General features: G+C 42.8%; 1 protein-coding gene across 1 annotated transcript in view; it reads right to left on the reverse strand.

The window, feature by feature from the left end:
* Positions 1 to 661: 661 nt before the first annotated feature.
* The window catches only part of CDR2 (cerebellar degeneration related protein 2), a 29379-nt gene continuing 12594 nt past the window's right edge, over positions 662 to 17446 (reverse strand). The window contains exons 2-5 of the mRNA XM_075564604.1: positions 16591 to 16703; positions 5313 to 5461; positions 4903 to 5067; positions 662 to 2728 (exon numbers count right to left, since the gene is read on the reverse strand). Of these exons, the coding sequence (XP_075420719.1) occupies positions 1864 to 2728; positions 4903 to 5067; positions 5313 to 5461; positions 16591 to 16703 (1292 nt within the window). The 3' untranslated portion in view covers positions 662 to 1863. The remainder of the gene's footprint in view (positions 2729 to 4902; positions 5068 to 5312; positions 5462 to 16590; positions 16704 to 17446) is intronic.

A 17446-nucleotide genomic window follows, 5' to 3' on the forward strand; every position in this document is an offset into this window, starting at 1 on the left:
TTTGAACATGTTCCCAAAGTGATTAATACCACCCCCTCGAAGACACTAGGGAGACGGGTGGGCTGTGAAAGCAGGTCCCTATATATTTTTTCCCAGTTTATGGTGTACATAATACTGAAATGTTTAATTGCCAAGATAGGAGTTTCTTTTCTGAAATTGGGGAGATGGGCCAGATACTTTTTGAAATTTTATAAAATGTTATACTTTTTTCCACTGAAATGATTCAAAAACAAATTTTACAATCTATGCTAGAATACTTTAAAATGTCTTTCATTAGCTTGAATGATAAAGGCCTTAAAAGTCAACTTGTTAAAAAAAAGTCAACTTGTTAAATTCATTCAAAGCTGAATATCAGATTTTTGAAGAGTATATAAATTAAAAATTGCTTTTTCAGTTTTATATAGTAATTCAATCAACATGATAGAAATTTAATCAACATGAGGCAGTGTTTATAGACATGGTTTAAGAAGATTGAGTTTTAGCATATTATGTATATTTATATATGTGACTATAGCAATTTGCCAAATTACACAATCCCAGGTTCTATTTAAAAGTAAAAAAAATAACAGATCAAATCTCCCCAAAGAGGCCTGGTGCAGAGCACAATAGAGGGCATGTGGCTCTTTTGAAATGGTACAAGCTTAGAAATAAGAAATAGGACCATTTGTTAATTCATTTTCATAGGCAGCTTTATTTGGTTTTTAGAAAAATATACACAATAATCTGAACCTCCGTTCTCTTAAATAGTTTTAAATTAAAAGTATGAAAGTAAGAGGATGAATACGTTTCTACAGTCAGAACATACAATACTGTTTAAGAAAGTAGCAGATAGGAATTTCTGCAGCATGTCAAAAATATTCACAGGAATGATAGGAATTGAGCAAGAGCAGCTGTGGCTGGCAGCTTAGCCAGCTCATGACACTGTAGTGGAACTAATCATTTGATCTGTCTTCTTTAAATTTGAAAAAGGAATTAAAGATGTACATAGTCACCTACCCCAAGTTGCAGATAGATATTGAGTAAATGCTGTGCGTGAAAGGATCTGAATTTGTCCCTCGAGGGTTTGAGTTTGGCATTCAGTTCAATTTAGAAATATTACAGATTACCTTCCGTCACTGGTCAACTGATAGTCGATGGAACAAAACCCAAAGGCCTAGGGGTATATTAATGCCACTTAGTTGGACGTGTCTCCTGAACATTCTCCCTAGTGAATCCACAGGGTCCAGCAGTGTTTGCACGGTCTTGCAGTTTGGCAGACCCCTCCTGGGCGTCTATGTAATTGTGAGAAGTTAAGCCAAGAGGCAGTAGGAATTGCCTCATCTTTGCTTCAAGTCTACCCTTTCCACCATTCTGCAGTTGCCCTGGTGGTGCAGTGGCTATGTGTACACGGCTAACCAAAAGGTCAGCAGTTTGAATCAACCCCCCAGTGGCTGCATGGGAGAGAGGGCCTGGTGCTCCTCTGCCATAGAAAACTCAGCCTTGGAAACCCTGTGGGGGAGTTCTACTCGGCCCTCCAGGGTCACTGAGTCGGAATCACTTGGCAGCAACAATATAGTTACTACAGATCTCCACTTCTCCGGGGTCCTGTCTCCTCTGGTTTGGGGGATCTTCTAAGTGCTGAAGCCTCGCTAGTGCACCAGCCAGAGTAAGTTTGTCGTGGGATTTCCTGGAGAGCTCAAAGGGAACTCAACTGCCCAACTGGCACCACTCACCACCAGCTTCCCTCGCTAGATACGTCTGCTAAATCAGCACAGCCAGGAGGCGAACATCACGAGCAACATCTGGCTGGGCCTCTTTGGGAGGTGCTCTGGGAGAGGGGGTGAAAGGAAATAGGCAAGTTAATAAGGCGAGCTGTTGGTGCAGTTAAGAATGAGAGGAGAGAGACTGGTATTTTGTTCTCTGTTCATCTATTTCTTGCTTGGTTTTTTTGATGCAACTAAATATCTCCTTAAAAAGCGCTTTGTATTCTGGGGGCGTTGCAGCAGTGGGGGAACCGAGGGGCTCTGGGGTCACACAGGTTTGCTCCCAGCTCCCAGCGGCAGGCTCAGGCTGGGTCTTCCCTCCTGGCAGGTCCTTGGCTGGGGCCCTGGAGGTCTGCACAGCCTTGTGTGACAGGGAATCCTGCTCCTGCTGGCATTTCTTCAGCAGCTCTTCATACTTCACCTTTAGGCCCCTGTACTGAGTGTCCACTTCATGCAGAAGGGAGATGCCCCTCTGCTTCACGGCCTTGGCCCTCCTGATGCAGGTCTCCTCATGGCCCTTCACGATGTCACCCCCAGCCAGGCTGCTTAGCACGGTCTCACTGCTGCTGCGCTTGAGCGGCTTTCTAGGGGCTTCTGGCACAGCCAGGAGCATCTCCTCCAGCAGGCTCTGACTGGGCTCTTTGAATGGGACAAACAGTGAGTCTGGCACCAGCTTCTCAACTCCATTCACAAAAGGGTGCTCCGCCTGCAGCATCTGCCGCATCTCCATCACCTCGGCCTCTAGCTCCAGTGCCCGGGATCGGCAGGCATCCATGGCCCCCAGCTGCTGTTCCAGCTCACTGTTCTCTTTCAGCACCAGCCCATATTCCTCGTCCAGGGCCACCCGCTTCTGCCGCTCCACGCTCAGCTGGGCCTGGAGCACTGCCACTGTTCTTTTCAAGTGTTCGTTTTCTTCTTCGTCAGGCCTCTGCTGACTCTGCAGGGAAGTTATCTTCTCCGCAAACACGTGATCGTACACGAAGTGTCTGGGGGAAGGTGTTGAAAGAAAATGAAAACGAGAATGAGAAGACAGTTGATATCTTCCACAGAATACAATCAGAGAAAAGTGCTGTGACTGGTGCTAGCTTGTTCTCACAAGAGGGCAGGGATTAAAATTAAATCGTGTGAGGTTGTGACTAATTAAAAACAAAAAGAAGCCACCAGAAGACCCATTCCCAGAGACTAAGAGTAAAACAGCTACTTTCAAGGACATCAGAACAGCCCAAGGGTTCTCAGCCTTGGCTGCATCTTCAAATCACCTGGGTGGTCTTACAGACACGAATGTCGGGGCCCAGCCTCTTCAATTCTGACCTCATGAGCCGTGGTCTGGGCCCTGGGCTCATTCATCACATTCTCCAGGGATGAATCATGTGCAGCCACGATTTGGGAATTTCCTTGTGGGGTTTTGGCTGATCTGCATCTCCACTGGTCTGAAAGCTCCGACAGGGCAGGAACCATGTCTACTATGTTCACCAAGCAGTACTCATGCCAGGTACAAAAACCCTAACAAGCCACTGCCATCAGTTCCAACTCAGAGTGACACTATACAACAGCAGTTCTCAACCTACCTCATGCAGAGACCTTTCATACAGTTCCTTAGGTTGTGGTGAACCCCAATCATAAAATTATGTTCATTGCTACTTCATCACTGTCATTTTGCTGCTGTTAGGAATCATAATGAAAGTATCTGATATGCAGGATGTATTTTCTTCTCTTAAAAATAATCATTTTATTAGGGATTTGTAAAACTTATCACAATCCATACATCCAACGTGTCAAGCACATTTGTTGCCATCATCATTCTCAAAACATTTGCTTTCTACTTGAGCCCTTGGTATCAGCTCCTCATTTTCCCCTCTCTCTCAACTCCTCTACTCCCTTATGAACCCTTGATACTTTATAAATTATTATTCATTTCTCGTGTCTTACACTGTCAGACATCTCCCTTTACCCACTTCTCTGTCTTCCGACCCCCAGGGAGGGGGTTATATGTAGATCCTTGTGATCGGTTCCCCCTTTTTACCCCACCTTCTCTCCACCCTCCCGGTATCGCCACTCTCACCACTGGTTGCAGGATGTATTTCCATTGTTACAATTTGAACATAACGAAAGCATAGTGATGAATAAAAAAAAACAATATGTAATTATATATTGTGAAATATTTATTTCTAATTACAAATAAATCAAATTTTATCTTGAAGCATGGTGTAGCATGGATAAGTCTTCACGCTGGGTACTCGTAGGTGGGTGTCTCCGCATGTGGGCAGACCCGCCGGGAGATAGAGGAGCGGTGTCTCGGCTCCTAAGACCATCGGAAATATGTGTTTTCTGTTGGTCTTAGGAGACCCCTGTGAAAGGCTCGTTTGATCCTCAAAGGGCCGCGACCCCAGGTTGATAACTGCTGCTATACAAGGTTTCTGAGGCTTTGTAAATCTTTATAGTGCCAGCCTCATCTTCTTCCAGTGGAGCAGCTGGTGGATTTGAACTACCAACGTTGGGGCTAGCAGTCCAAAGTTTATCCAGTAGGGCCATCAAGGACTAATTAAAGAATAACTAAATAATTCTCAATCTCATCACTCTAGACATTTTTCTTTTCCTTTTTAAAGAAAGGCATTTTTGTAGGTTAAAAAAACTTCTGTTCATCTAGATTTTGGTTTTATTCAAATTTTAATTTTTCCTTCACTCTAATGTGAATTCCCCACTGACACTGTAAAGTACATCATAAACAAACCAAAACCCAAATTCACTGCCATCGCTTTGACTCTTGGAACACAGACTAAATCTTTAATCAGAAATACTTTTAGAACGATGAGGGTAATGAATGTACAAATGTGCTTTACACAATTGATGTATGTATGGATTGTGGTAAGAGTTGTATGAGCCCCTAAAAAAATGATTACAAAAAGAAATACTTTACCTGACTTTAAACTACAATTTAGTTCATTTAAAGCCTGAAAAAAATGCGCCTTAGTCTCTCTTTAAAAATGAGTTTTCACAGAACTGATAAAATCAAAGAACTCTATAATTTTAAGTAGAATGTATTTGTTCCCACCACTGGCAATTTAAGTGCCAAGTGGAATTTTTTCTCTCCTGGAATCCAGAATGTCAACGGCCAAGAGCAGCTAGCTGTTTGTGAAAGGAAGCGAAGGCAGGCTCTTACTGGCGGAGGTCGTACAGCTCTTTGAGGCCCGGGAAGCTGGGGGCCGGTTTCTGCTGGCCGCATCGTCCCTGGTTTCTTCTCCCTCGGCCAGACGACTTCAACTCTTCCACTTGGCTCTGAAGATGATCAATGTTGGTTTGAAGACATTCAATTGTTTCCGTCAGACTGTGAGAAACAAACAAAAGGCAATTGCCGGGAGTCACATTAAATAAGGGCATAAGCGAGACTGGAGATTAGTTGAGAACCACTCACCCTGGCCTTTCTTAGTGAGAAAACACTTCTATTCAATCTCAATCTCCATGAATAATTACATTAAACCCTACTTCACATTGACCTAAGCCCCTCTGTACCATGCTCTATTCTAGTGCGCATACTAGTAGGGTTTTCTTCATCAATTCTAGAAAACTTACCTCAGAATCTTTTGCTGTGAGGCCTTGCTGTCAGCTACTAGTTTCTGATTGGTTTCTTCCAGTTCTCTTGCCGTGACATCCAATTGCTCATAAACTTTTGCATGTTGTTCGTTCATCTGCCGCAGAAGCTCCACCTGCTTGGTCAGATACTGCACGAGAAGATGAATGTGACCAGGTTACACACTCAGCAGCAAAGACATCACATGTTTATTTTATGAAAACAACTTCAAATCCCAAACTGTTGGACTTACTAGGAAGTCAGCACAGGCCTTCCTTTATTTTCCTAATGTTTCAAAAATACCCGTATGTGTGATGAGTACATAGTACATCAACTGATACTCAACGGGAAAATTTAAAGTGAGATATGGCAATCTCGCCAAAGAAAAACAGGGTAATGTGATCAGGATTTACGCAAAAATATATTTAACAAATCAAAAGCTTAACTGAAGAATTTTACATGATTTTCACTTGAAAAACAAAGTGATTTTTTTCTTAGTAATGTATTCAGTACAAAAATGTGGGAAAGGGCAGTGAATTTAATAAGGAGATTTGTAACTTATGCCATTTCAAAGATCCTTGTTATTTTTAATTCTGTGAGAAATTTATCACCCTAATCCTCCTTATTCATAAGAAATCTACCAGATTAATTTGGTACTGCTAAAACCCCTTTCTAAATGGCGACAATACAGGGGAATTAAAAAGTTTTACTGGCATAATTCACATACCATACTATATTCAAAGGAGGTGTGCAAACACACTCGTTATACCTTCATGTGAAATCACCTTGGTTCTCTTTATCCGACTCACCACTGTAAGGTACTGAAATACAATGTATATTCCAAATAGGCATAACCAGAAAGAACATATAAAGTAGGTTTGAGGCATCACCAATGATCAAATGTAATACAATGGAAACATTTTTAATACAGTATAAACACTCTTTTTGAGCCTTTTAATAAATCATACAAGTGTTTGCAAGGCTAATAGATTTCTCTCAATGGGCTAAATGATAGCCAATGGTCTTTGTGTGGTAGAGTGGAGTATTATGGAGTTTTTTCCCCCTTCAACTGTAGTTACACCACTAACTGTGCTGAACAAAGAAACACAAACTCTCTGAACTTCCGCTTCCTCGCTGGAAACGCTTGGGACCAGAGTGTTCTCGAAGTCCGTTGAATTATAGAAAGTCAACCTCTGCCCCATGGTGACCGTGAGTGAAGGAGGAAGGGTTTGCGCTCAGGGCACTGAGTGCATTTGAGTGGCGGTGCAACAATTAGGAGAGGGGCAACAGTAATGGTTACACAACATGAGACTATAATTGATGGCACTGAATTATACAAGTGCATCTTGTTTAATTAGTGAATGTTTGTTTACATTTTTGCCAAGATTGAAAAAAAATACACGACTAAAATTGATTGTGGTAAAGATTGTACAACTCTTCTTGATATGGTTTAACTATTTAATTGCATGATATGAGGATGAAGTGCCAATAAAACTGTTTTAAAAAGGTCAACCTGGTGTATGCACTTGACATTTTATAATAGCCCGTGAGGGCAGCCCCCTGTAATCAAGCATTAGGGGTTTTTGCATCAAAATGTGTGGATAGAGATTATATACTGCCTCACATCAGTTCAGATCACGGTTTGCTATCAAATGAACAGGCTGCCAACTTGAGGGGAAAACAATTTTGGTTTACAGAGCTTGTTGGGTTTGTAGACTGGAACAACTTAACATCAAGAAGCAAACCCAAGCTAAAAAAAGGCCCAACCCATGGCATCCAGTAAAGTCCAATTCACAGAGACTGCACAGAGGGCTCCAGGCTGTGTACCTTCATGGGAGCTTAGACTTCCTTCCTCTCTCCCTCTCCGGTTGGCAGCCCAACAGTTCCCTGCAGCACCGCCAGGGCCCGCCCCTCTCCCTTCGCTGAAGCTCACCAGTTTCCCTGGGCTCCCTTAGAATCACTCACTGACGCTCACCGAGGAAGTGCTGAACTGTAGCAGTGTGCCTCTAATTCCACCGCCACTGAGGGAAATGTGTTTAATCGTTCAGAAATAATGTAGGTAAAAAACGGCAAGCCCAGAAAGATCTGTAATAGCTGCAGAAGTTTTGTTGGTTCTTGTACACCAAGCGAACATTCATTTCAATGTAGTATGTCAACTGTTCATAGATAGCTTAGGTCTCAAGTATTCTTTATAACAACTTTAAAAGGCAGTGAATCACTTGATCTGGTCCTTGTAGCCATACTTTCTATAAGCCCCACGAAAAGGTGACTATGCAAACGTGTGGTGCTTGCAGCCTACCCAGGGAACCGGATAGCGAGCTAATCACGTAAATAAGGTGCTTGGCACTCTTGTGGGGTGGGGCCTTACCAATAGGTTATGTGGACTCCTAATGTGGGCAGCATTAGTCAGTTTTACCCTCTGACCAGGCTTAAAGTGAGCCACTCCAGAGGCGCAAAGTACGCCCTTGAGACTTTAGGGACTTCAGACTGAGCTTGGTGCAGCGGTTACAAGATGGGTTACCAACTGCCAGATCAGCAGTTCAAAACCAAAAGTCGCTCGGTGGCAAAAAATGAGGCTTTCGACCTCGTTCTGTGGGTTGCTGTGTTGGCATCGCATCGACTCAATGGCAGTAAGGTTGTTTTTTTATGTTTTTTGAGATATAGAAGCCCTGCATTTAGAACCTCCATGATCCAGGAGAAAGAGCTGTGGCACCAGATACAGTGGGAGATGGTGAGAAGTCGTGGCAGCAGAGAAATCAGAACCCAGAGACTGGTATCCGTCAGAGCAGTGGGCTTCCTGGCCCACAGATTAAGAGAGCAGGAGGCTTGGGGGGCGAAGCGGGTTGTCTCCAGGCGTTTGATGGGGATCCAGTGGACAAGCCGGAGAACTAGAGCCAAGGGCCTCTGCACAGACAGTCACCTAGCCATTGGAGGGAGTCACAAAAAGTAGGGCTAGGAGGGTCAGATCAGTAACTCACTGCACTGCAGCCTATTTTGAGAAACTGTTATAAATTAGTCCCAGGAATACGTGGTCCCATAGATAGCAATGATATGTAAGAGGCCCTGGTACGTGCCACAATGGATTACTGCATTGAGCTGCTAACCACAAGGTCAGAGGTTTGAAGCTCCCAGCTGCCCTGAGAGAAAAAGATGAGACTGTTTGCTCCTGTCAAGTTTTTTAGTCATGAAAACTCGAAGGTGAGGTTGTACTCGGTGCTATGGACCTGCTATGAGCTGGCACGGCCTCGTGGGCAGTGACAGCAAGTTTGAGTAAGCGATCTCTCACACTTGCCAGGCCAGTGGAAGAGCGTTTATGTGGTTTCTAGGAACCTGTAAAAGTTCTGCAGCTATGAAATATATTCCTATGTTCAGACATGCTAAAGCTAGCACAAGTTTACTTTGGTGAATTTTTTTGACATGTATGCAACTTTTAAAATAATATAAAAAAATAAAGGAAAAAAATAATATGCATTTTCTATGAACTTTTGTTGGAGACCCCTCAGAAAGCAGACATCTTGAGCAGAGGCAACACCCACAGCCAACATATTACAGGAACTCTGATAGCAACAAGGTTGACCTCGCTGCGGTCCCACTCAGCGCATGACAGACAACCCCTTGTTCACCTGGTAACTGCCAGGGACTGGATGATACACACTCCTACCGAAAGTTCCCTATAACGTTGAGCCTGCTGGGAAGGGAAAGATCACAGGGGTTTGGGGGAAGCTGGGTCTAGAGGGGTGGGAGTGGTAAGAGAGACGATGCCAAGAAGTCCATGAAGGAAAAGTATACTTTGGAAAACAAGTATGATGATGGAAGAAATTATACAATTTATGTTTGATATGATTGAACTATGGAATGATATGACATATGTATTGATTCCCAAGTTACAGTAAATAAAAAAGGGGGGACATAGATCCAATTTAATAATCAGTTCTTACATCATGGTCCTGGCTCAATACTCACGTTCATGAAATGATCACTGAAGATAGGCATGCTAAAGCAAAGTGTGGTGAAAAAGCAGATGGTACCCAGCTATCAATAAGAATAGTGTCTGGGATCTTACAGGCTTGTATTTAAACAAGCAGCCATTTAAGCGAGGAGCCAAGTAAACCCAGGCAGAAGAAGCACACCAGCTTGTGTGATCCGGAGATGACATACAAATCTTGAATATAGTGAGGAGAAAAGCAAAAATTATGAACACCCAATTGGCGAAGGGCTAGGAGGGAGGGATGGTGGGAGCTCAAACCCATCTGCAGAAGATCTAGTCAGACTGAGCCACTGGCGGATCCGCTCCAATCACAGGCAAGAGTCTCGAACAGCCTATCAGGCAGAGACCATTGGAACCTGATTATGCTGTTGACCACCCTATAGACTCGACCTGCATCTGTTCTAAGTACAACTTTCTCTGACTGCTTCCATGACAGAAATTTCTCCCTGGCTTTTTGAATGTCGTTGGGGTCTTTTCCTTCTTATGCATTATTTGTATTTTTGTCTGTATACTGTTATGTTTTAACCTTACCACCTTGGTGCGATTTTGTTATTTTTCTGTTGGGCCTCCCAGCTGTGAAGCACAGGAGGAGTGGATGCACAATGATAAGAACTGATACAAGGAGATGTAGGGAATTCAGAGGTGGGGGTGGATAGTAGGGAGGGGAAGGGGACTGGGGGAGTACCTAATAAAGATGGGAGCAGGAGGGGGCACTAGAATGGACTGTGGTTGCATAACTCATTTTAAAAGCGATTTAACCATGGGGAGGGATGCTCTAAAATTAAAGTAGTGATGATTATGCAATTCTCTTTGATAAGACTAAATGATTGAACTGTTGAATTATGATATGTAAATTATGTGTCAATGAAACTATTGAAAAAAATAAAAGAAAAGGCTAAAAGGTACAGAAAAAAACAAAGTTCCCTACAGTGGAGCCAAGAGGCAGGTAGGTACTTTAGTGGATACTGTCCCCCTAATCACCACTGGGTAGCTGGGCTTTGAAACAAAAACCTGAAAAATACACAAACATGAAAACAAAACAACACACTATTAAACTACCGATGGGTCAAGAGAAGGATCAAGAGAAATCACAAAATTTCCTAGAATCAAGCAAAAGCGAAAGCACCACATACCGCAGTTGATGAAATGCAGCAAACGCAGTATTTACAGAGAGGGAAACTTATAACAAGTAATGCCACACAAAAAGAGGGCTCAAGGCTTCTAACGCCCTACCTCAAGGAGGAGCTAGAAGGGAGAGCAAAGTAGGTCTACACCTGTAAGAAAGAAATAACAAAGACCGGAGAAGAAAAAACATCGGTAACAGTTTCTTAAGAAACCATTCCCAGCGAGAAACAAATACATATAATAACATAATTCCAAGAAGGTCACAACAGAAAGTCAAATAACCAATCATACAATCAGCAAAAGATCTGAATAAACATTTTATCAAAGCCCAAGTATGAAAAGATGCTTAACATTATTAGCCACTGGAAAAATTCAAATTGAAATCATGATACGGCCAAGATGAGAAATATCCAACAGAAAATAAGAAACGCTGGTGAGGATGTGAGGAAATTGGAACCCTGTCTTTTGCTGGTGGAAATGCAAAAGAGCACAGCTGTGGTAGAACACAGTGGGGCGGTTCCTCATAAAGACCGTCACAGGAACTCCCACGTGGCCTGCACGGAGAGACAACGAGACCTGGACACCAAAGTTCCCAGAGCACTGGTCACAACAGCCAAAAAGTGGAAGCAACCTAAATACGCCACCCCCCCAATGTGTTACACATACACAGTATACTACATCACAGTCGTAGGAGATGCGAAGTCCCAATACACGCTGCAACACGGACGGAGCATGAAGGCACTAAGCTGAGGGAAGGAAGTCAGTCACAAAAGGATAAATATTACATGAACTCACTTATACAAAAAGCCAAGATCAGCCAAAGGCACAGTTATCAGAGTTTATTAGTGGTTACCAACGGGGGTGGAGGTAGGTGATACTGGTGGAAAAATTGCACTGGTTAAGGGCAGAGTTGGCACAACACAATTATTACTGCTGTCAATAAGTTTTTAAGTACTCTCTTAAAAACTTGAACTGACAAAAGTTGTTTCAACAAGAACAAAGAGCAGTGGCTGAGGCTGCTTATGTACAAACAAAGCCTCATGAGATTTGATTTATTGGTTTAGAGTCATGGTTTCAGGGGACATGGCAGGTTGATTGGCCTAGTAACATGTTTAGTGCTTTCTGTTCTGCCTAGTTTGCTGAGAGGGGCTGGATCCTAAAAGCTTGTAAGCAGCCATCCAAGACACACCAATCGGTTTCTCTATTTGGAGGCAAGTCAGGACTAGGAGAAGATGAAATGAAGGGTAACCACCTCCATGAACAACTGCCTCTTTTGCCATGAGATCAAAGAACTGAATGGTGTCCAGCTACCATTATGGCGATCATTTTGGTCAAAGATTCTACAGAGGAATCCCTATCAAGAAGAGGAAAATGTAGAATTTCAATTCCTCACAGACTCCAGATTTTTTAAGTCATGGAGACTAGATAAACCCCTAAAATGATTGCTGAGATAATCTTTAAAATGTATACCATAAATATCTCTTGAAGTCTTTTTAAATTCAACTTGATGGGTCAGGCACTGGTGGAGGACATAAGGTATAGCCTGCCTGCCCCATTGGACCACTCATTCCAGGGGTCCGGAAGCCATCTGCCACTACCCTGCCTCAGAATTTGTATGGCCGGAGACCCATCTAGAGCCCCCAAGCTGAGAATCCTCTCCCCCCTTCCTCTTCATTTGCCCACCTGCGGTTTCTAGCCACTCCCTTGATTGCTTTACCCTCCCCATTGACCAGCTTAAAACTCTCCATCACAGATAGGCAAGACTTCTCCTCAGGTCCCCCCAGTGGGTCCCCCAATGGGAGTTCAGTGCTCCATCTCTTTCTCTCCCTTTCCCTCCTCCCCTCTCTCTCCAGAGGGCTCTGATTCTCTGACTCCCTGCTGGATCTGTGAATCCCTCCTGAGAGCGCATCATAAACTTTCCCTTTTCCTTCTCTCTGGCCTGGCTTTGATGAATCTTTACGACGAACTTAATACAAATAAGAGTTTAACTAGTAAAAAATATCTGCTGTGAGCATTATGCTCCTTAAAAAAAAAAAATCAAACACACCACTATTCAGTCAATTCCAACTCATGGCAACTCCGCAGGGCAGAGGAAGGGCAGGAGAGAACTGCCCTGGGTAGGCGGAGTAGAGAGCCTCATCAGTAGCTCTCTCAGAGCTACTGGTAGTTTCAAACTCCTGACCTTGAGGAACACAACCCAACACGTAACCCCTATGCCTCCAGGGTTCCTCATGCTCTCCTAAAGAACTATCTAGATAGGATCAGCGTGTCATCAGTAACTTCAAAGGGCAGACAGGAATCGAGGGAACAACGGGGTGTTATGTCCACAGGGAAAGAACAATTCAGAAAAGTAGGGTGAGAATGGCTGCACAACTTGAAAGAAGTGTAACCAATGCCACTGAACCGCACATGTTGAAAAGGCTGAAACGGTGCATGCCTTGCTGGGCCTGTGGTCAACATTATTGCACACACATACAAGGGCTTCAAAGTTTGTGGGAAATGTCTATCTTCTTTTAATTTCATTTCCCCATGCATTTGTTGATGCTCCTTCATAACGCATGCATTCTAATTTTACCACGTACTTATCAATTTCCTACTCTGTGGGAAAGACCGCATAAACCCAGCCGAAGACTTCACCCTTGTAAAAGAGCAAAGGGGGTGGCGAGAGAACAAACCAAAGCAAGTACTAAGTATGACAGACAGGGGCCTAGTGATGCAGCACAGGAAGCAGAAACGACTTCCACATTTCCAAGGAAGGTGTGCATTCAAAAAGAAGGAATGCCTTAGAAGCCTCATCACATCTAGCAGGCACAACTCCTGCGGGGGAGAAGCAGGTTTCCAGGCAGAGAAGTAACATAAAAACACATAGCTATCAGCTGATTAAATGACTCCTTGGAAAGTGTAAGTGAATCCGATTGTGTTAGATCTCATTACTCTCCAAAGCAATTACCCCTATTAAATGTGTTCTTCTTGCCTGCCCTTCAAACCAAACAAGAAAATTTTGCTTTAAAATCTTGAAAAACAAGATGTTCAAAAGATAATTAATACATGAGGGTGTTATCCAACCCAAAATGGATTTTCCCCCAAAAGCTATGTATTTACATTAAAAAAATCATTTTATTGGGAGCTCTTACAGATGTTATAACAGTCCATAATTCAATTAGATCAAGCATAATTGTACAATTACTGCCACCTTCATTTTCTAAACATTTTCTTTCTTCTTGAACTCTGACATCAGCTCCCCTTTATCCCTCCCCATCCTCCAGGAACCCTTATTCTTATATCATAAATAGTCATTATGATTATTATTAATGCTCTATCTTGCACTGTCCACTGAATCGGTTCCCCTACAATTCTGTTAGTCACTCCCCTTGAGTACTGTTATACAGGCATCTTTGCTATCAGTTCGCCCCCCCCCCACCTCCTTCCTGTAACCCCAGGAATCTGCATTTCTGACGGGTTCATCTATCTTGGATTTCTCTCTCTCTCTCTTTCTCTCTCTCTCTCTCTCTCACACACACACACACACACACACACACACTCTCTCTCTCTCTCTCTCTCTCCAAGAAGACAATGTTCGAAGGCAAGCTTCTTTACAAAGTAAAACTACTGTTTGGTTGGTTTAAAGATGACTTCAGGGGATTATCTCCAAGATTACCTCCTACAATAGCTTCTCCTTTTGTTTTGGTATGTTTGTGGGGTGGGGTCATTCCGGTTCCTGGGTTTCAGAAAGTCTTGAATTCATGATAATTTGAAATTGTTCCACATCTTTTCTCCTTCAGTCAGGAACCTTCCCTAGAATCTTTGATCACATGATACCACTACTTTTTTTTTTCTGGCATTAAAAACTATGCTTACCAAGATCTTGGACAATTTTGGTTTAAATCCACTAACAGTCTTTGAAAGAACACATGCAGTTTAGCATACCTTTCCAATAGCAGTTTCCTAGTAGTCTATTTCTGTAAGTCAGGGTGTTTTAGGGGTCTTATGCCACCATTTTGCATTTGCTCTGAAAAATTGGTTCCAGGATCGTTTCCCTGGATCATCTCATTTTAAATCTCCTTTAGTGGTGGGACAGTAGCTGACTTTTGGGCTATAAACCGCATATCCAAGTTCTAAATTTAAAATGTGATTATATGTTATTTTCTAATTAAAAAAACCCTCAGTATGTTTAAGTTAGTTTAAAACTTAAAAAAAAAATTGGAAGTCACACTATGAGGACATTCCTTTCTATTCCAGTTGTTCTGTTTCCAAGAACGTAGTTTGCCTGGCCCGTCACCTTTGGTGGTGAAATAAAATGATTTGGAAAGTCTCTACTTTGTAACTCTCATTAAATGCTTGGTCGGGACAATGCAAATAGGGCGAGTGAAACACTCACAGATGGGGTGTGTTAGTCTGGGTAGACTAGAGAAACAAATCCACAGAAACTCATTCATATATAAGAGCTTTATATAAAAGGTAAGTGTACATTAAGAAAGCATCCCAACCCAGTCTAGTCTAAGTGTGACATTAGCCTGTATGTCTAATACCAATCTACAAAGTCCTCCTCAAACTCACAAAACAAACGCAATAAAGCTGAATGCAGGAAGAAAGTCGAATCAGTAAACGTGTAAGCATCTCAGCACTGGCAGGGGTCTCCTTGCAGATTCCAGCACCCAGGGCTGTATCAGGGTAGGTCCATGTGGTTTCTTTTCAGGGATGTCTCACAGGAAAGTGAGCCTTGCCAGCTGAAGCAGGGAACTGGTTAAGGCAGCCGCACCCTGGTCCAACCATCAAAGAACAAGAGACCCAAGAACTAGAAAGGCGAGGCTCACGGAGTCATTTATCCCTCTGCCCTTCAATTAACCCATATGTTTATTGACCAGGTTGGCACAATAAACCTTAACCATCAAAGGGAGTTTGTAGGTATAAGTAGGAGGCCAAGACATCAGAGCAGAGAAGCCACAGTGCTGAGACCAGAAACCATGAGACTGTGACACAGAGCAGTGGGAAGGCTTCCCAGCCGTTCCAAAAGGGACGACTATATAGTGGGAAGGCTAAGGGTCAGAGAAAGATTTGGCTAGCTGAGAGGAGAGGTGCAGCTAAGCACTAAAGACCTGTACCCTTATCATCCCGACTTGTGGTAACCTGTTAACTCCCCTTGTCGCCCCCATAAGGGCCAGTATTGTCTGTGAGTGCTGTGTGGGCATTGCAGCGGATTGCTGGATCCAGCGGAGTGTCATGGGAGGAATGGCTAGTGTCCAAACAGGACAGAAGAAGAATGGAGGCGAAGAGGCTTGTGTAGGCTCCACCTTGTGGCAAATGTGTGGAGATGGATTCTCCTTTGCCTTCCTGAAGCCCTGGGAGGTCAGATGGGGCCTCCATGCATTTACTTACCTGATCTTTTTAAAAAAGTAATTGTTGGTAGTTTGGACTCATATATGATTTTTTGTTTTTTTTTCTTTCTATAGATGATTTCTTAAGGGAGCCCAGTACTCCGTACTATTTAAACCCCAAGAGTATTTCAGCTCAATACTCTTGGGGAGTTCTCTAATAATTTGGGATTTTTAAAGAATTATACATTCTACTTCATATTTTCTCCCATTCCACCATGGTACATCGTGAGGCTCGGATCAGAATAGTCAGTCGTGGTAGCTGAGCAACATCTAGTTCTTTTGGTCTCAGGATAGATACTGCTGTGGTTCACGTTGACAAGTTCTGAGCCTTGTGCTTCTTTCTATTGCTTTTGTTCTGGATGAATAAATACGAATAGTTCTTCCTTTGATGGCTGCTTGTATGTAAGCTGTAAGATTCTAGACTAAGATGGAGAATATAAACTTTATGAACTATATGTCAATTGACCGAGTTGAAAAGCGGTAGTATAATATTCACAGCTTCATTTTGCTTCACATGCTGGTAAATATTGGACTATTTACTTCCAGTATATTTTAACAAGGGGAACAGAGAACTCTTTCTCTCATGATAGTAGACTTAGTTGTTAAAAAAGCCCAAAGAAAGTAGCACATGTAATATCCCTATCTTACCTAGTGGTTCTTATTTTTAAAAATGTCTGTGTTATGAATTAAATGCCCCTTTTACTTGCAAGTGTTTGTTTGTGAGGCACACGATTGGCACAATAGCAGCAATGTGCCAACCTCACAGTGTCGCTCCCCGGCTGAGTCAATTACCTCAATTTCTTGTAACTGTTCCTGATTGGTTGTATACATCTGTTGAAGAGAATCCTCCAATTCTGTGTTCCGATCCAGCAGGGTCTTCCCAAGCTCAGCAGCCAGTTGGAGATCTAGTACAAGAATTGAGTCTTAGAATAGTACAAACAATCTCAATCCAACACTTTATATATAATACATTCCTTAAAATATCAACAAACCAAAACCCAACAACAGAAGTTTAAAGTAGCCTACAATGGGAGGTGGACTGGCCTGGAAGAATTCTACTTAACATTCAGTTGACAGCCCCACCCCACCCTCCCACGCGCTCCTCTACAGGTAAGCTGCTCTCTCAAGGAGCCTTATTTGTGAAATGTGCAGAATAGAATCTACTTTATGGGCAGGTATCATTAGTTCAGGGATCTCCATTCAGCACTGCGACTTCTCATCACAAACCACAGTTACTTTGGAGTTAAGATTGGCTCCTGGCAAGTCCTGTGCTCTATGGGCTCTTGTGTTGCTTGTTTTCTTTTTCTTTCATCATTTTTCCAGGTTCGCATTGCCTGCACAAGTTTATCGTTTTTTTTTATTACATAAATGACTATACTGGGGGCTTTTACAGCTCTTATAACAATCTATACATCCATTATATTAAGCACATTTGTGTATACATGTTGCCATCGTCCTTTTCAAAACATTTTCTTTCTACCTGAGCCCTTGGTATCAGTTCCTCTTTTTGCCCTCCCTCCCTCACACTCCCACCGTCATGACACCTTGATAAATGATAAATTATTATTTTTATATCTTACACCATATGCTGTCTCCCCCTTCACCCACGTTTGTTGTTCGTCTCCTGGGGCTGGGGATAGAGATTATA

Source organism: Tenrec ecaudatus, chromosome 12 (assembly GCF_050624435.1).
Source record: "Tenrec ecaudatus isolate mTenEca1 chromosome 12, mTenEca1.hap1, whole genome shotgun sequence".
Taxonomy (NCBI): Eukaryota; Metazoa; Chordata; class Mammalia; order Afrosoricida; family Tenrecidae; genus Tenrec; species Tenrec ecaudatus.